Source organism: Siphateles boraxobius, unplaced genomic scaffold, assembly GCF_051911475.1.
Source record: "Siphateles boraxobius isolate OS27281-9 unplaced genomic scaffold, OSU_SipBor_1 1, whole genome shotgun sequence".
NCBI lineage: Eukaryota > Metazoa > Chordata > Actinopteri > Cypriniformes > Leuciscidae > Siphateles > Siphateles boraxobius.
This window is the reverse complement of record NW_027508699.1, coordinates 18,078,629-18,092,500: the sequence shown is the minus strand read 5'-3', so window position 1 is coordinate 18,092,500 and position 13,872 is coordinate 18,078,629. Positions and strand designations below refer to the sequence as shown.

At 38.2% G+C, this 13,872-nt stretch overlaps 1 protein-coding gene across 1 annotated transcript; it reads left to right on the top strand.

Annotated features, from left to right (window-relative positions):
* Positions 1–1,240: 1,240 nt before the first annotated feature.
* amotl2b (angiomotin like 2b) lies at positions 1,241–8,405 on the top strand. The gene is made up of 10 exons (XM_077226093.1): positions 1,241–1,649; positions 2,464–3,198; positions 3,449–3,611; positions 4,247–4,448; positions 5,553–5,848; positions 6,017–6,204; positions 6,290–6,379; positions 6,487–6,656; positions 7,101–7,238; positions 7,423–8,405. Exons 1-10 carry the CDS (start codon positions 1,609–1,611, stop codon positions 7,506–7,508), a joined length of 2,109 nt encoding a protein of 702 aa, XP_077082208.1. The 5' UTR covers positions 1,241–1,608; the 3' UTR covers positions 7,509–8,405.
* Positions 8,406–13,872: the final 5,467 nt, after the last annotated feature.

The following is a 13,872-nucleotide window of genomic DNA, read 5'->3' as shown; positions in this document are numbered from 1 at the left end:
TATTTTCTCCTTTGAGTTGTCTTCTATTCTAAGCCTTGTGATTCCTCTAAACAGCCCACAAAGCAGTTTATAGCTGATAGGTCTAAGATAACATGGTGGAGGCTGCAGGAATGGAGATATTCCAGTTTGACTCCCAGAGGGGTTGTTGGAGAAAAACAAAGTGAGAAAGCTCACTGTCAAATGGAAGATCACACTGCTAGGAGGTGCTTTGATGTGTTTCCATTTGCTTCCAGGAATGATTTTGTGGACGGCTCAGATTTTCACAGATTTGTACAGACTTGCCTATGACTGCTTCATTCATTCACACCTGCAATCAAGTAGTTACATGTCCACAACATGCATGTTTCCCATTGAGTCACTGTCTGAGCTGGAAATACCCTACTATCAGTCGAATCAAGAGGTGAATGTGTGGATTGCTCAATATCATAACAAGGGAGCAAATAAACTTTTCCTAGTTATTTTAAACATCATTCTATTTGACTTGCGCTCTTTCATTGGAAATCTGGTGCTTGATCTCAACGTACAGTCCAACCTGACGGATTAAACATTCCTATCAACTAACTCTATGCAATTCCACCCATGTCCATGAATTCAGTAGATGTTTTATTGGAAAAAAGTATCACAACCTTCTCCGTCTGCTCAGATAATGATAGTTTTTACACTACCAGTCAAAAGTTATTTTTCAAAAAATAATTTTTAATGTTTTTGAAATCAGTCTTTTATATTGATATCACCAAGGCTGCATTTATTTGATTACAGTAAAATGGTAATATTGTGAAATATTGTTACAATTGAAATGAACTGTTTTCTTTTTAAATATATACTCAAATGCAATGTGTTCCTGTGTTGGCAAAGCTGAATTTTCAAGCATCATTACTCCAATCTTCAGGGTCACATGATCCTTCAGAAATCATTCTGATATGCTGATTTATGGTGTCAGATGTACTTAAGAGCCTCTGTGTGTGAACATGTTTTTTGTTTCTTTAGAAATACCCCTAAAATTAATTTTCTCGCCACTGAATAAAAGTAACTTGACAGAAGGCCAAAAGAACAGCCTGAACAGATAAACTAAAGAACTGTGTCCTGAGAAAGCACAACTAACTTTTCATATGCTTAAATACACAAAGTTGATCTTCTCGCTCTGGTTATTGTATTCTTGTGTCAACATGTCTGCATACCTTTCGGATTGGGTCACACCTTTTGACACCTTTTCTCTGTTAAGGTGACATCACTGCTTAGCCTCTCTGTAGTAATACAGGGCTTTATGTTGCCATAGATTTCCTTCGACCACAACAACTGGACCATTTTCATTACAAGATTTTTTTGTTGGTGAAAACCTGAGCGCTCGTAGCTGTTGTGAAAGCCCCGGTGGACAAAAGCGGAACTGCAGCTGCTGTATTAAATGGCTCTTTTTTCTCTTTTCACTTTTGATCCCTGAGCTCACACATTCCGATCATTCCAGGCGCGCTCAGTTATTTATGAGAGGAGAGCGCGCGCCTACCAGCTCATAACCCAACCAGACCCGAACGCGCGCGCACAAAAAAACGAGGAGATAAAACACAAACAGAAGATATAAATTGGATTAGGCTACTTGGATTATTATTACACATGCCATTAACAGAATCCGTGTGGAATGAAAGTGTTAGTTGGTAAGTTGTTCTTCAATGTTCGTTCTACTACAGACATGGAGTTTAATGGTCATAGCAACGAACCCGTTAAATAGTGCATTTATTGGCAGAAAACACGAAAATATGTAACGTTAACTTTAAATGTGACGCCGATAAATCTGAAAGGCTTGGAGGATGATCCATGAAACGAAAATGTTTCATGTTATGACGTTTAATTAGGTTGGCACGTGTTATAGGAATAATGAATATTACATTGTGCTCCCTTTAGTGCGCTACCTTTCTATTGGGATGAAAACTAGTTATTAGCCCTATATTTTAATAGTTGTTGGTAAAGTTGCGTTGTGTTGGTTTTATTTTAGAAATTGTATTGTTTAAAAAATGGTTTGTAATAAAAAATTATTGAGTTATGTTCCAATATTAAACTTGTAGCCCTAATTATTTATAAATAATACAAATAGCTCTATTACAATGATAATAATAATTTCAATAAATTCAAATATACTGTAAAAAGTGTATCTAAAACATGTATCTATTGTCTTTAGCGTAACTCAATATAGTTATTAATAATATTATTTGACTTAGCCTAAGTAAAACCAGTTAAATCAGATGTTACAAAAAAAATAAATACGATTTATTTTGTTACTGTTGATTAAATATGTGCTCGTTGCACTTTCTGTAAACTGAAAAAAAATATTTTAAACATGGTTATTTTCTTTCTTTCTGTCTTTCTTTCTTTCTTTCTTTCTTTCTTTCTTTCTTTCTGTTCAACTGTAATATGTCTATATGGAATTTTAAAAATCATAATCATTTGTTGAATGGGTCTCTTGCCCTCTAGGTCCAGTTCAGTTCATAAATACACATCTTCATCAAATAAAATGAGAGGTGAAGAGGCATCTGGGACTGTCCTGCACAGACTAATCCAAGAGCAGCTTCGCTATGGAAACCCCACAGACGCCCGCACACTCCTTGCCATCCAGCAGCAGGCCCTGCGACGAGGAGGAGGTGTTGGAGCTGGCAGCGGAGGGGCTTGTTCTCCACAATCTTCATCTGAGAGCCTCAGCCAGGAGGAGCCCCAGTCTCCTCAGCTCTCTGCCCGCCAAGAACCCCAAGGCCAGGAGCACCAGGTTGACTACCAGCACTCTGAGAACTACACAACACACCCACACCATGGCGAGGAGCTGCCTACCTATGAACAAGCCAAGGCCCAGTCTCAGTTTTTGGCCTCCCAGTGGTGCCAACCGCACAGGGGCTGCTCACTAGAGGATAGTGTAACAAGGCAGATGCCCCGTGAGGAAGAAGACAGCTGGGACCCGAAGCGAGGCCACGCAAGGTCACTGAGTGAGCGGCCTCTGCAGTTTTCAATGGAGCACAATAAAATGCCTGCAACATGTTCTGCCAGTTACCCTCAGATACATGGATATCATGCAAACCAGCACTTACAATATAGCCAGCAAGGACTGGAGTACAATAAGCAGGTGGCTTATACTGAGTACCCCTTTCCACTGCAACAAGCCACGGAGTATGAACAGTGCTACAAGAAACCACCACCATTTCATTCCCAGCACAACAGGTAGAGAGGGCCAGAACAATTACACTTAACCACAGTGACACATTATATGCATTTTCCTGCAATTCTGACGTACTTTATTGGTTTAGTCATTATGACTAACAGTCTGTTGGCTGATGCTATGGCTGAGTATGCAATATGGTACATGCTTTTGTAGTTTGTCTTCTAACTATACTAACACACTGAGATAAACTAAATCCCATTGTTTAGTTTTTCATCAAACATGATGATTTTTACCTTGCTCTACTTCCAGACTTCAAACACCAGAAGTTTGCCATAGATTCTCCACATCTCCCCCTGCTGGCAGGGAGGTCGCAGCTTGCAGTCGCATTCAACTGGAAATGCTCATGAATGAGAATAAGAGACTAAGACAGGAGCTAGAGGGACACACTGAGAAGGCCCTCAGAATTCAGAAGGTAAAAGACCCTGACATTTTTAGCTGTACTGTAAATACGGTAAATACAGATCTTAATGGGACACCCATCTGAAGATAACAGGGTTTACTTTTTTAAAAAAAGGCTGTTTACAACAGGTTATATAATAACACTATTTCGCTGAATACAAATCTGAATACAGATCTGTATGGGACATCTGTCTGAAAAGAACATATATACAAATACAAATATTTATTATAATATATAATTAATATTTCGCACACACATATAGATACTATATTTATATACCAGAGAGTGATGACAACTATAAAATAGCTTTCTATTTCACTTTGGCTAAATTCCAAAAGGCCATGAAGTGTTTCCAGTGGATTACATCAGAGCAGTTAAGCTGTTGCTCACTCCGAAAGAATGATAATTACACAGGTTTGAGCATTTACCCATCAGGCCACTGCCTTGTGTAAACATGCCTGGGATGATGGAGTCATGGTTAATGCATCCTGGTCTTTCCATATGGCACTCCTGAACAGCTTCTTTGTTCTCTGCCCTTAATCACAACCAGGGACATTGCTAACCATCTTTGAGTATTTCTGAGGCCATCATTGTCCGACGGACACATCTGACATGCCATTTAATTGTCTTTTTATTCTTTCCGCCAGCTGGAACAAGAGATCGAAAGGATCTCAGAGGCCTACGACACTCTGATGAAGGGCTGTGCAAAAAGAGAAACTCTAGAGCAAGCACTAAGAAACAAGCTGATGGCTGAGATCAAGAGGCTGCAGCATTCAAGCATTCAAGCGGCAAAAGAAGCCGAAGCTGCTGACCAGAACCAGCATGTTATTGAGAAGCTCCTTCTGCAGAGTGAGTTCATGAACACGGCCACATTAAACCTCATTACTGTTTCACATGCTCTGGATACTTCTTAACCCAGAGTTGCACTACAAATGTGAGATTTGTTTTTCTGTTGAGTCATTTTGCTTAAAGAGGGAATGTGTTTCCAATTAGAGCGTTCCAACACAGGAATTTCAGTCACGTAACAGCAGATGAATAATCAGAAAAGAGGATTAAATGTCAGATGTGACCTTAGCTTTGTGGGGGAGAATGCCTGGGGACAGTTAACCACTGCCAAACACTGTCAATGCTCTCGTTTGATCCACATTGACAATTAACAAAATGTTCTGCTCAGCCTCACTTCCTGTTTGCTGAAAGTTGTTAGAGGCGGGGACGGTGATGAGTTTTGCAGTGATTGGTGGGAAATAAACAGAACAATCTGAAGCTCTGAGATTGTGGGTCAAAGGGAGAGTGGGTCGCTTCTCCTCCCCTCTGCATTCCTTGACCGCTTGCGTAAATGAGGCACTCCGGACTTTGCGATTGAATTCCTCTTGTTATGAGCAGGAAGTCAATGGGGAGTGGTGCTGGAGAGGGCCTGCATAAACATTCCTTCAGCCTCTTTCTCACGTCCTCAGATAAATGCTTATGCCTGTTATTACTGGACATAATGGCTTAGTATGTACAGAAAACATTAATGCAACATACATTGCCTTCAAGGCAATCATTTCCTCAGTTCATGCATTCCTACTAAGTTTGTCAAAAGGTCACCACCACTTACGAAATTGCACACAACAGAGAAATAATAATAATATAATACAACTTAATATAATATAATATATAATATAACAGCTGTAGAACATTTAGTATTTTAGTATAATTTTTTATACTATAATATTTTTTAATTAGTCCTTACGTCAATATTTTTAGTGTAAATTTTAGTAATTTTGTTATGTTCTTTATGTGTTATGTGCACAGAAAAACCGCCACTTTTTTATACCAAATAATACCCATGGACGTACTTAAACTTGGCATGTGGGGGCCATAAATTGGATTTCTTTGACTCTCTAAGCATCTGACCTGCTAATATCAATTTAATTTACAAACACAGATCTCAATTTTTTTGTTCTCTAACAGATGAAGAACAGCAGCTGCAGTGTGCGCGTCTGGAGCAAGAGGTTCAGCATCTGCGAAACGATGCGGAGAGCCAGCAGCGCAGGAGCGAGGCCCTGGAGAGCACCCTGAGGTCCACACAGACACGCAGCCTGCAGCTGTGGACGGAGCTGCAGAGGAAGAGAGCGTACGTGGAGAAGGTTGAGCGTTTGCAAGGGGCTCTGGCTCAGCTGCAGTCAACATGCGAGAAACGAGAAGGGTTGGAAATGCGCCTTAGGACACGGCTAGAGCAGGAACTGCGGAGCCTCCGAAATCAGCAGGTACTGAGACAAAACGGTGCTTTGTTTTTTTTATTTTTAACTGTTCAGATGTGACTTAGCATTGTTTGTCAGGGCTATTTCCTTCCAGGGAAGCTAAAAATAGCTTGAGACTTCAAATCGGTAGCCTATATCACAATTATCTTACACTTTCTTTTTCTTTTTCCACAGCGGCAGCCTCAGCCAGTTGGAGGAGCATCCGATGTGAGTGTGTCCACAATGCAGGAGCTTCTGCGGGAAAAAGAAGAGCACATTTTGTCCCTGGAGGCTGACAAGATGCGCTGGGAGCAGAAATACCTGGAGGAGAAGACCATGAGAGAGTTTGCGATGGATGCCGCCGCCACCGCTGCAGCTCAGAGGTAAAATAGGAGTTCGGTGTCAAATTCTTCAGAAAATATTGAGTTTAGAAGCAATTTCTTATTGTTTTCTTCATGTGCTTCATAGAGACGCAACCATCATCAACCATTCGCCCTGTCATTCCTTCATTGAAGAGCTTCCATCTTCTGAGCACAGAAACCAGGAAGTAGAAATCAGGTAAGAGAATCACACTCAGTGCATCTAAAATTAAATTTCAGTTATGTTTAATGAACCATTTTGGATTGAAAGATTGTTTAGGACTCATAAGTTCCATATTTTGTCAGGATCCGTGCCCTGTACACCCAAATCCTGGAGAAGGACACAATGATTAGCATCCTGAAGCAGAAGCTGCAGCAGGAGCAGAAGGGAGAGTCAGGTGACTTCCGCCCAGCTACAACTGAGCCTTCCATCCCCATCTCTCATTCAACGGTCACACACATGGCCCAAGGCAAAGGTTTGTGTCTGAGTGCTAACATTAACATTATGGTGCACTGCTAATTAACCTTACCAGTTAAGCTTTTACTAGTTAGGTTAGTGTCTGATTAATATTAGCAAAGCTTTTGCTAGGTAAGTTACTAGCTTTTACTTGCTAGGTTCTTGTCTGACTGACATTAGTGTTAGCATTTACTAGGTAAGCTTTTACTAGTTACTAGTTAAGCTTTTAAACTAGGCCTCAAATACTCCAGCTACAGCCCTGATGATCTAAATAACTTAAGCATAGTGTTCACTGCTAGTTAGCATTTACTAGTTAAGAGTCTGACTAGCAACAGTCTTCCCAGCTAGTTAGCGTTTACTAGTTAAGTTAGTGTCTGACTAATATTAGCATTAGCACTGTTAAGCATTGGGTTCTCAGATTGAAAAAATTAGCTGACTAAACTCTTATGAATCTTTTTTCCAGGGAAGAGTCAATCCAGTGACCAGGCGGCTGGTACGTCATTTTCCACTCTTACTCCTGTAGCAACCCGGAGACATACTGAGTCAGTCCTGTCAGAGAAACAGACAACAGATCAAGCCTCCTGCACAGAGCCCAACCCCAGTGAGTCAACTTTTAGTTGTTTCTGCATAATATGGAAAATGTAAAAGTAACTTAAAAATGACCATAAAAAAGCCCATTATTCATCTCAGAGTAAAAAATAAGCTAATTGAGAGACAAAGTTTAAAGTAAGAAATTAAGTCACATTGTGTGATAACTGCTTAATTTTTGTTACTGTTTTTCACAGATAGCATCCAGAAAGCATCATCTGCTGTGGACCTTTTTAAGGGCCTGGATGATGTGGCGGCTGATGCAGTGGAGATCTTCATTTGATGAAGAACACTTGGACAAGGCATGCAGGACAAACTGCCCTGCAAAATAAATACATCATACCTGTGTGATGAGGAGCTCTGGAAGATATTAAATGACACCACATCACTATACTGTTGTGAAGAAAGAGTCCAGCTTAATAACAGAGCAGCTCAAAATCTCATGTGAAAGAGGGAGCTGAGCTCTTGTCTTTAAAGTACATCTCCAGTCTGGTATGTTTTGACAGATTAGATAGTAAACTGCATTACATTTGCATTACACTTTTGCTTCTGGTGAGAATCCAGAAATTTTGGTATTTACAGCCATCCCGTACAGGAAGATGGGCACAAACTCCTAAATTGTCATTACTATTGCATTGTCCTTCCTCTCAGAAGACCTGTGGTAACTCCACCATATTCCAGTTCAATTGAGTTTCTTCTTGAGACGGAGGCCCTCGCATGTATATTTTCCACCCCAACTTTATTGATTGTTATAAGTGGTTAAATTTTTTTAATGTTTTTCAATTTATGGCTGCTACACCCTTCATCGAAGTTATTCTTTTACATTGCATGCTGTCACGTGCGAGATAAAAACCTTATTTAGACCTAAGAGAACTCTGTCAGAGAGAAAACCAGTTGTATTATATTACACATTTGAGTTCCTGTACTTTGTTTTTTAATGTGTTCGCTCTTAAATGGCACATTTGCTGGTCAAGGTGTCGTTTCAAATTAAATATTAATATATATTTTGTACAATTATTTTGTGTTGGGTTGGAATGTAATGTTGAAATGTTGAAAGAGCATTTCAGTTAAGTTGTGTAAACACATGACTAAGGGTTGACCTCTTCTATTTAATCCATGAAAGATGTGAATGTTCTGAAACATTTCATACATTTACAATAAAGCTATTAATATATAAAAATGTGTCTGTTGGTTTGTGAAGCCCTTGTGAAATATTTGTTGGTTCTCGCAAGTATGAACTACTGGATTTTATCCCATTTCGCACCTTCTCCATCACGTTATTCCGGGTTTTTACATACAGTCCGAGAAAGATGAGTAATTATAACTGAATGCCAGAGGGGCATTCCAGCTCTCATATTTCACCATAGAAAACCTCACACTATTTCCCTCAGGCTCACCTTTATCCGCATTTTAGACTCAGACTTCTGAGTCATTCAGACAAACATTCTGCTTTTGAGATACAATAGATAACTCGCTCAAAGCTGACTTAACCAACACCTGACTAACCCATCCAGCCTCCAATTCTGTGAATACTGACACTGACAGTCGACTCAATATTTCTTAGTGTAGTCGCATGCTTTTTAACATAGTGCTGATGTCACACTCTGTATCCAAATTTAGGACAAGGCTACTCTGTATTAGATGCATTGTTACGTTTTTAACTGATCTTTGTAAAAATGAATGAGAGGCATCTCAGACTTGCATTGCTCATGAGGAAGCTGTTTGTTGGTGATCTTACTGTAAGTCAGTTATTTAGATGGTGCCAAGGCATGCTAGCACTGAACTGTGTGAAAACTGGGCAGCTCACACATGCAATCCAGCATAATTTTGTATGTATATGTATTTGAACCAAGCCCTAAGCCTAAATGTTGTTAAATAATATTACACTTAAATATATAATTACATTGTATCAAGGACACCATAAACTAAATTGTGACCATAATTTGTAATGAAACAAAAATGGATCAAATGGAAAATGCCAAAATGAGGGATTTTCACTTTTGTTCTCAGACTTTTGAACATGTTAAAACCTCTCGAAAATGGACTTGTAAAAGAAGCCTCATAAATTAACTAATTATTGTCTTTATTACAAATGCCAATTTAAACATTTAAATAAAGTATTTGAAAGGGGAAGGTATGGTTTATGTTTTTAATAATACTTAAATTTAAATTTAAGAAGTCAATAGAAGGTTCAGAACTTTTAACAATATTTAGGGTGTAATGAGAGAGAAAACAACAACATTGATATCATCTAAAAGTAAGCTAAAGCTTGCCAATTTACAGGCTACAGTTCAAAAACTAGTCAAACTGCCCCCTTATAAATAGGGATACTTAAAAAGATACCGAAGGAAGCTAAAACTTTATAAGGTCGAGCAATATATTTGAGATTTTTCGGATTTAACATTAAAAAGAGTATTTATGAGAGTATGGTACAAGAAATAGAGGATATAAGCTCAAACCAAGTAAATTTACAATAAAGACAACCAATAAAGCAAACAAACAAATAAATATGTATCAAAAACATTAATAGCAGATTAATTTATTTTGCCAGAAAAATATTTTGTTAGGCTTTTTCTTCTAAATGCTTGAACAATTTCTCTAAAATTTTATTTAAACTACCCTAACTTACATCCATAACTGTAAAAAGATAAAAAGATAAAAAATTAAAATAAATAATAAATAAATATTTTCACAGGTTGAATTTCTTTAAGGAATGTCTAAAAGACATTTTAAATACATGTTCTTTCAAATTCAGTTCTTGAAACAGACATTCAACACAAAACAGTGTCATTAAAGACCAACATACTAGAACCATTGAAAGGTCAGACTTTTCTAAAAAAAATCTAAATATATAAAGTAGAAATAAATACAGTGATGGATTGTCATGTCTCAGAATCAGAACGTCTTAAGTACAGTTTATAAATCATAACAACATTGCCATTTAAACTTATAACAGAAAAAGAAAGGAAACAGTGGGGTAGTTCATGACCCTCGCATATACATTAACCATTATTCACATGTGCTTTCAATATTTGCTATAAACCGTCTCCCACCAAATAACAATTTAACAGGCAAATATGATGACGACACTGTGGCACTGGATCTTCATACCAACACAGGAACAAGCTTGGCTCCAGATGAGCTTATATATGCAGAGAAAATCCTCTTGGTTGGAATGAAAAGATTTCACCATTTCTATGGTGGTTAGAGCCTGTATGGGAACCGGGAAACATGTGATACACTGCCATTCATCTTGTTTATAAGCGCAGTGGAGGCCTTTTCCTCCTCACAGCCAGAAAAGCTGCCAACATTCTTTCGACTTTTGAGAAGCACTTGACGTTTTTTAACCTTGGGTTTCTTCCTCAACATGAACAAAATGGAGGGCCGTGGAGCATTTCAAGTTCAAAGGGCACATTCCTGATTTTTTTAATGATTTTTTTTAATCAAAGAAGTTGGGAACATTGGTGTTTGTCAAAAAAAATTAAAAAAATATTAGATGTTAGATTAATTTTGGGTCAGTCTAGTCAGGAACCAAACAATGTTGAAAACCAGATTAATTTGCAAACAAGCCCCGCGGTTTTCTAAAAGAAAAGGTTGTCCTGTTAGTCTTCTGACATGCTGGTTGGATGTTTTGTGCTCTCAGACAGTAGATTGATCACTTCAGCCGCACACGTTTCCAGCATTGATTGATGACTGGATGGAATAACCTTCAATTTGAACTCTGAATGATAGATCTGAAACATGCTGCAAGGCAAATGAATTAAAGCACCCTTGCCTTCATGTTTATACCACAATCTGAACCATACCTCGTGACTGCAGTAGTGCAATTGCAATGATGAAGAGCAGTAAAACCACAAGGAGCCACACATACTAAATGTGACTAAAGCTACCATTGTGTTTTCATGGTTAGGAATGACAACATTTCAAATGCTAGTCATGTGCATGGGTGCATTTTTCAGCTCCGCTGTCTTAATGTATCAGCATTTGGCCATGATTGCATTTGCTGCTATTTCTTTAGAGGAATGCACTAAAGCATTCCTTTATCAATTAAATGGCATGAGTAATGTGATAGTTCAGAACACAATGTAAGGCTTTCCAAAAACCTGCCTGTGTGAGGTCCCAAAACAAAACAGATTGAATCCACTCACTTTTTAATTATACTGAGCGATAAAGTAATGCACATAAGGAAGATATAGATAATTAATACAGGGGCTTTCAAACAGGGGTCCGGGGCCATAAATGGGAGCTATGGTGCCCATAGAAAAACTTCTCCCCTCGAGAAAAAAATATTTTAGAAAATGTATTTTATAAGGCTGTGAAAGTTAATGAATGTAAAATATCAGTTTAGTTCAATAATGTTTAACACGATTACTGAATTTAAAGTTGTGGGCAACTTTACAGGCCTTTTTTTAAAGGGATAGTTCACACAAAAATGAAAATTAGCCCATGATTTACTCACCCTCAAGTCATAGGTGTATATGACATTCTTCTTTCAGACAAATACAATCAGAGTTATATATAAAAAAAATGCCCTGGCTCTTCCAAGCTTTATAATGGCAGTGAATGGCTGTTTCTGTTTTGAAGTCCATAGAAGTGCATCCATCCATCATAAAAGTGCTCCACACGGCTCCGGGGGGTTAATAAAGGCCTTCTGAAGCAAAGCGATGCATTTGTGATTTTTTTAAAATGTTCATGTTTGAAAAGCTAGTCAAATTCTAGCTTGCGGCCAAACGCAGTCTACTGAAGGCTGATTTGTACTTCTGCGTCGGACCCACACCGGAGCCTCTATGCTCTAAGCTACGTGTTGGTTTTCATTTATACTTCTGCGTCATTGTCTGCGTTGAGGTGCAATTACACATGCAGAGGGAGCATGTGAATCCTCAGGGAGGGGTTATAGCAGACCAATCACAACACTTGCCGGTCCGTGTAGAATTAACGTGTTGCTACATTTTTGGAGAGGTGCACGTCAGGGTACGCGTGCTAGACAGAGCCTACGACGTAGCTACGGCGTGAGTTCGACCCAGAAGTATAAATTGGGCTTTACACCTAAAGCGCTACTTACGCAACTTATGACGTCAGAAGTAGCGTAGTGCGTCATGGCTTAGCGTACATATTAACCCCCCGGAGCTGTGTGGAGCACTTTTATGGACTCCAAAACAAGACATTTTTTTATATAACTCCCGATTGTATTCGTCTGAAAGAAGAATGTCAAATATACACCTATGAGGACTTGAGGGTGAGTAAATCATGGGCTTATTTTCATTTTTGGGTGAACTATCACTTTAAAATCCTTGTTTCATGTTCTGCAAATCCTTTCTATTTTTAAGAAGGGTCTGCTGACTGATACAACTGCTCCATAACTGCTCATAAACATAAGGTTTCAACAGTAAAAGCTCCAGACGTCAGATTTCAGATGTCAGCCTGGGTTAGTGAGTCTCCATGACATTGTGATATCAAGAACATGTTTCTAATAACATAAGGCTCATGTCAGTTAGAGAAAATGAAGCTCGTGGCTACAGAGAAATTTATACATTTCATTTGTTTTTTTTTTATCTCTCCCAAAGTGAAGTGTTGTGTTTCTGACGTCTCTTTCACTAGCCCAGGGTCCTGTGTTTTTATTTGGTAATAGTGAGCACATGGCAAAGAGTGCGTCAGGCCAAAAACCATGCTCTCGATTACCATGATTGCTGTGGAGTATTCATGCAGGATTTTCCCGTTTTAGCACAAGGCTTTCTTTCAGTTTCATGGAAAGTCTGAATTGCTGGTCAAGAGGCCAGGGGTAGAGAAAGGCACACTAAGATATTTTTGGTTTATTGGAAGAATGGCAAGAGAGGCTGTGAAAATCCCAAAAGCCATTGCATGTTTCTGTGGATTTGGAAAGAAAAAAGCAACTTTAATGTTCTATTCTGTGTCTTAACTAATTTAACAGTACTGTGAGGTTAACTAAAGTATGTTAACCTAAATCTTGCTGTTCAAAATCATAATGCTATACATTCATTGTGAGCAGTCTGACCAACATGCATAACAAAAATCCCTAAGAGTAAAATGAAACATCCCTGTAAGCACTTTAAAACAGTTGTGTCATGAGAAAAGAAATAGAAATGTACACAACCATTCAAAAGTTTGAGGTTAGGCAGAATTTTTAAAGCTTTTTAAAAGGAATTAATGCTTTTATTTAACAAAGATGCATTAAAATGATCAAAAGTGACAGTAAAGACTTTTCTAACGTTACAAAAGACATTGATAATAATAATAAATGTTTCTTATATTAATCAGTATATTAGAATGATTTCTGAAGGATCATGTGACACTGAAGACTGGAGTAATGATGCTGAAAATTCAGCTTTGACATCACAGGAATAAATAAAATACATTTAAATACAAAACAGTTAATTTAAATTTTAACAATAAACAAAGAGCTTGTTCAAAAACATTTTAAAATCTTGTCAACCCAAAACTTTTGAACAGTAGTGTAAAATGCCCTATATTTCATATTTTAAACCATCGAGAGTCAAATATTTCATATCTGATAAAATATGACCCATGTGTCTAGTGTGCAAAGAGACTTAATTATAAGCTATTTCTAAGAGTAACCAAACTACAAATACTACAAACTGCAAAATAGGAATCCCTCATTACACTGAGAA

What these genes read in the sequence shown, in the direction of transcription:
- amotl2b (XM_077226093.1), top strand. Translation starts at nt 1,609, where the DNA reads ATGCCATTAACAGAATCCGTGTGGAATGAAAGTGTTAGTTG. An exon ending in TTTCATTCCCAGCACAACAG is followed by an intron (nt 3,199 to 3,448) that starts GTAGAGAGGGCC and finishes CTCTACTTCCAG; the next exon opens with ACTTCAAACACCAGAAGTTT. An exon ending in ACACATGGCCCAAGGCAAAG is followed by an intron (nt 6,657 to 7,100) that starts GTTTGTGTCTGA and finishes TCTTTTTTCCAG; the next exon opens with GGAAGAGTCAATCCAGTGAC.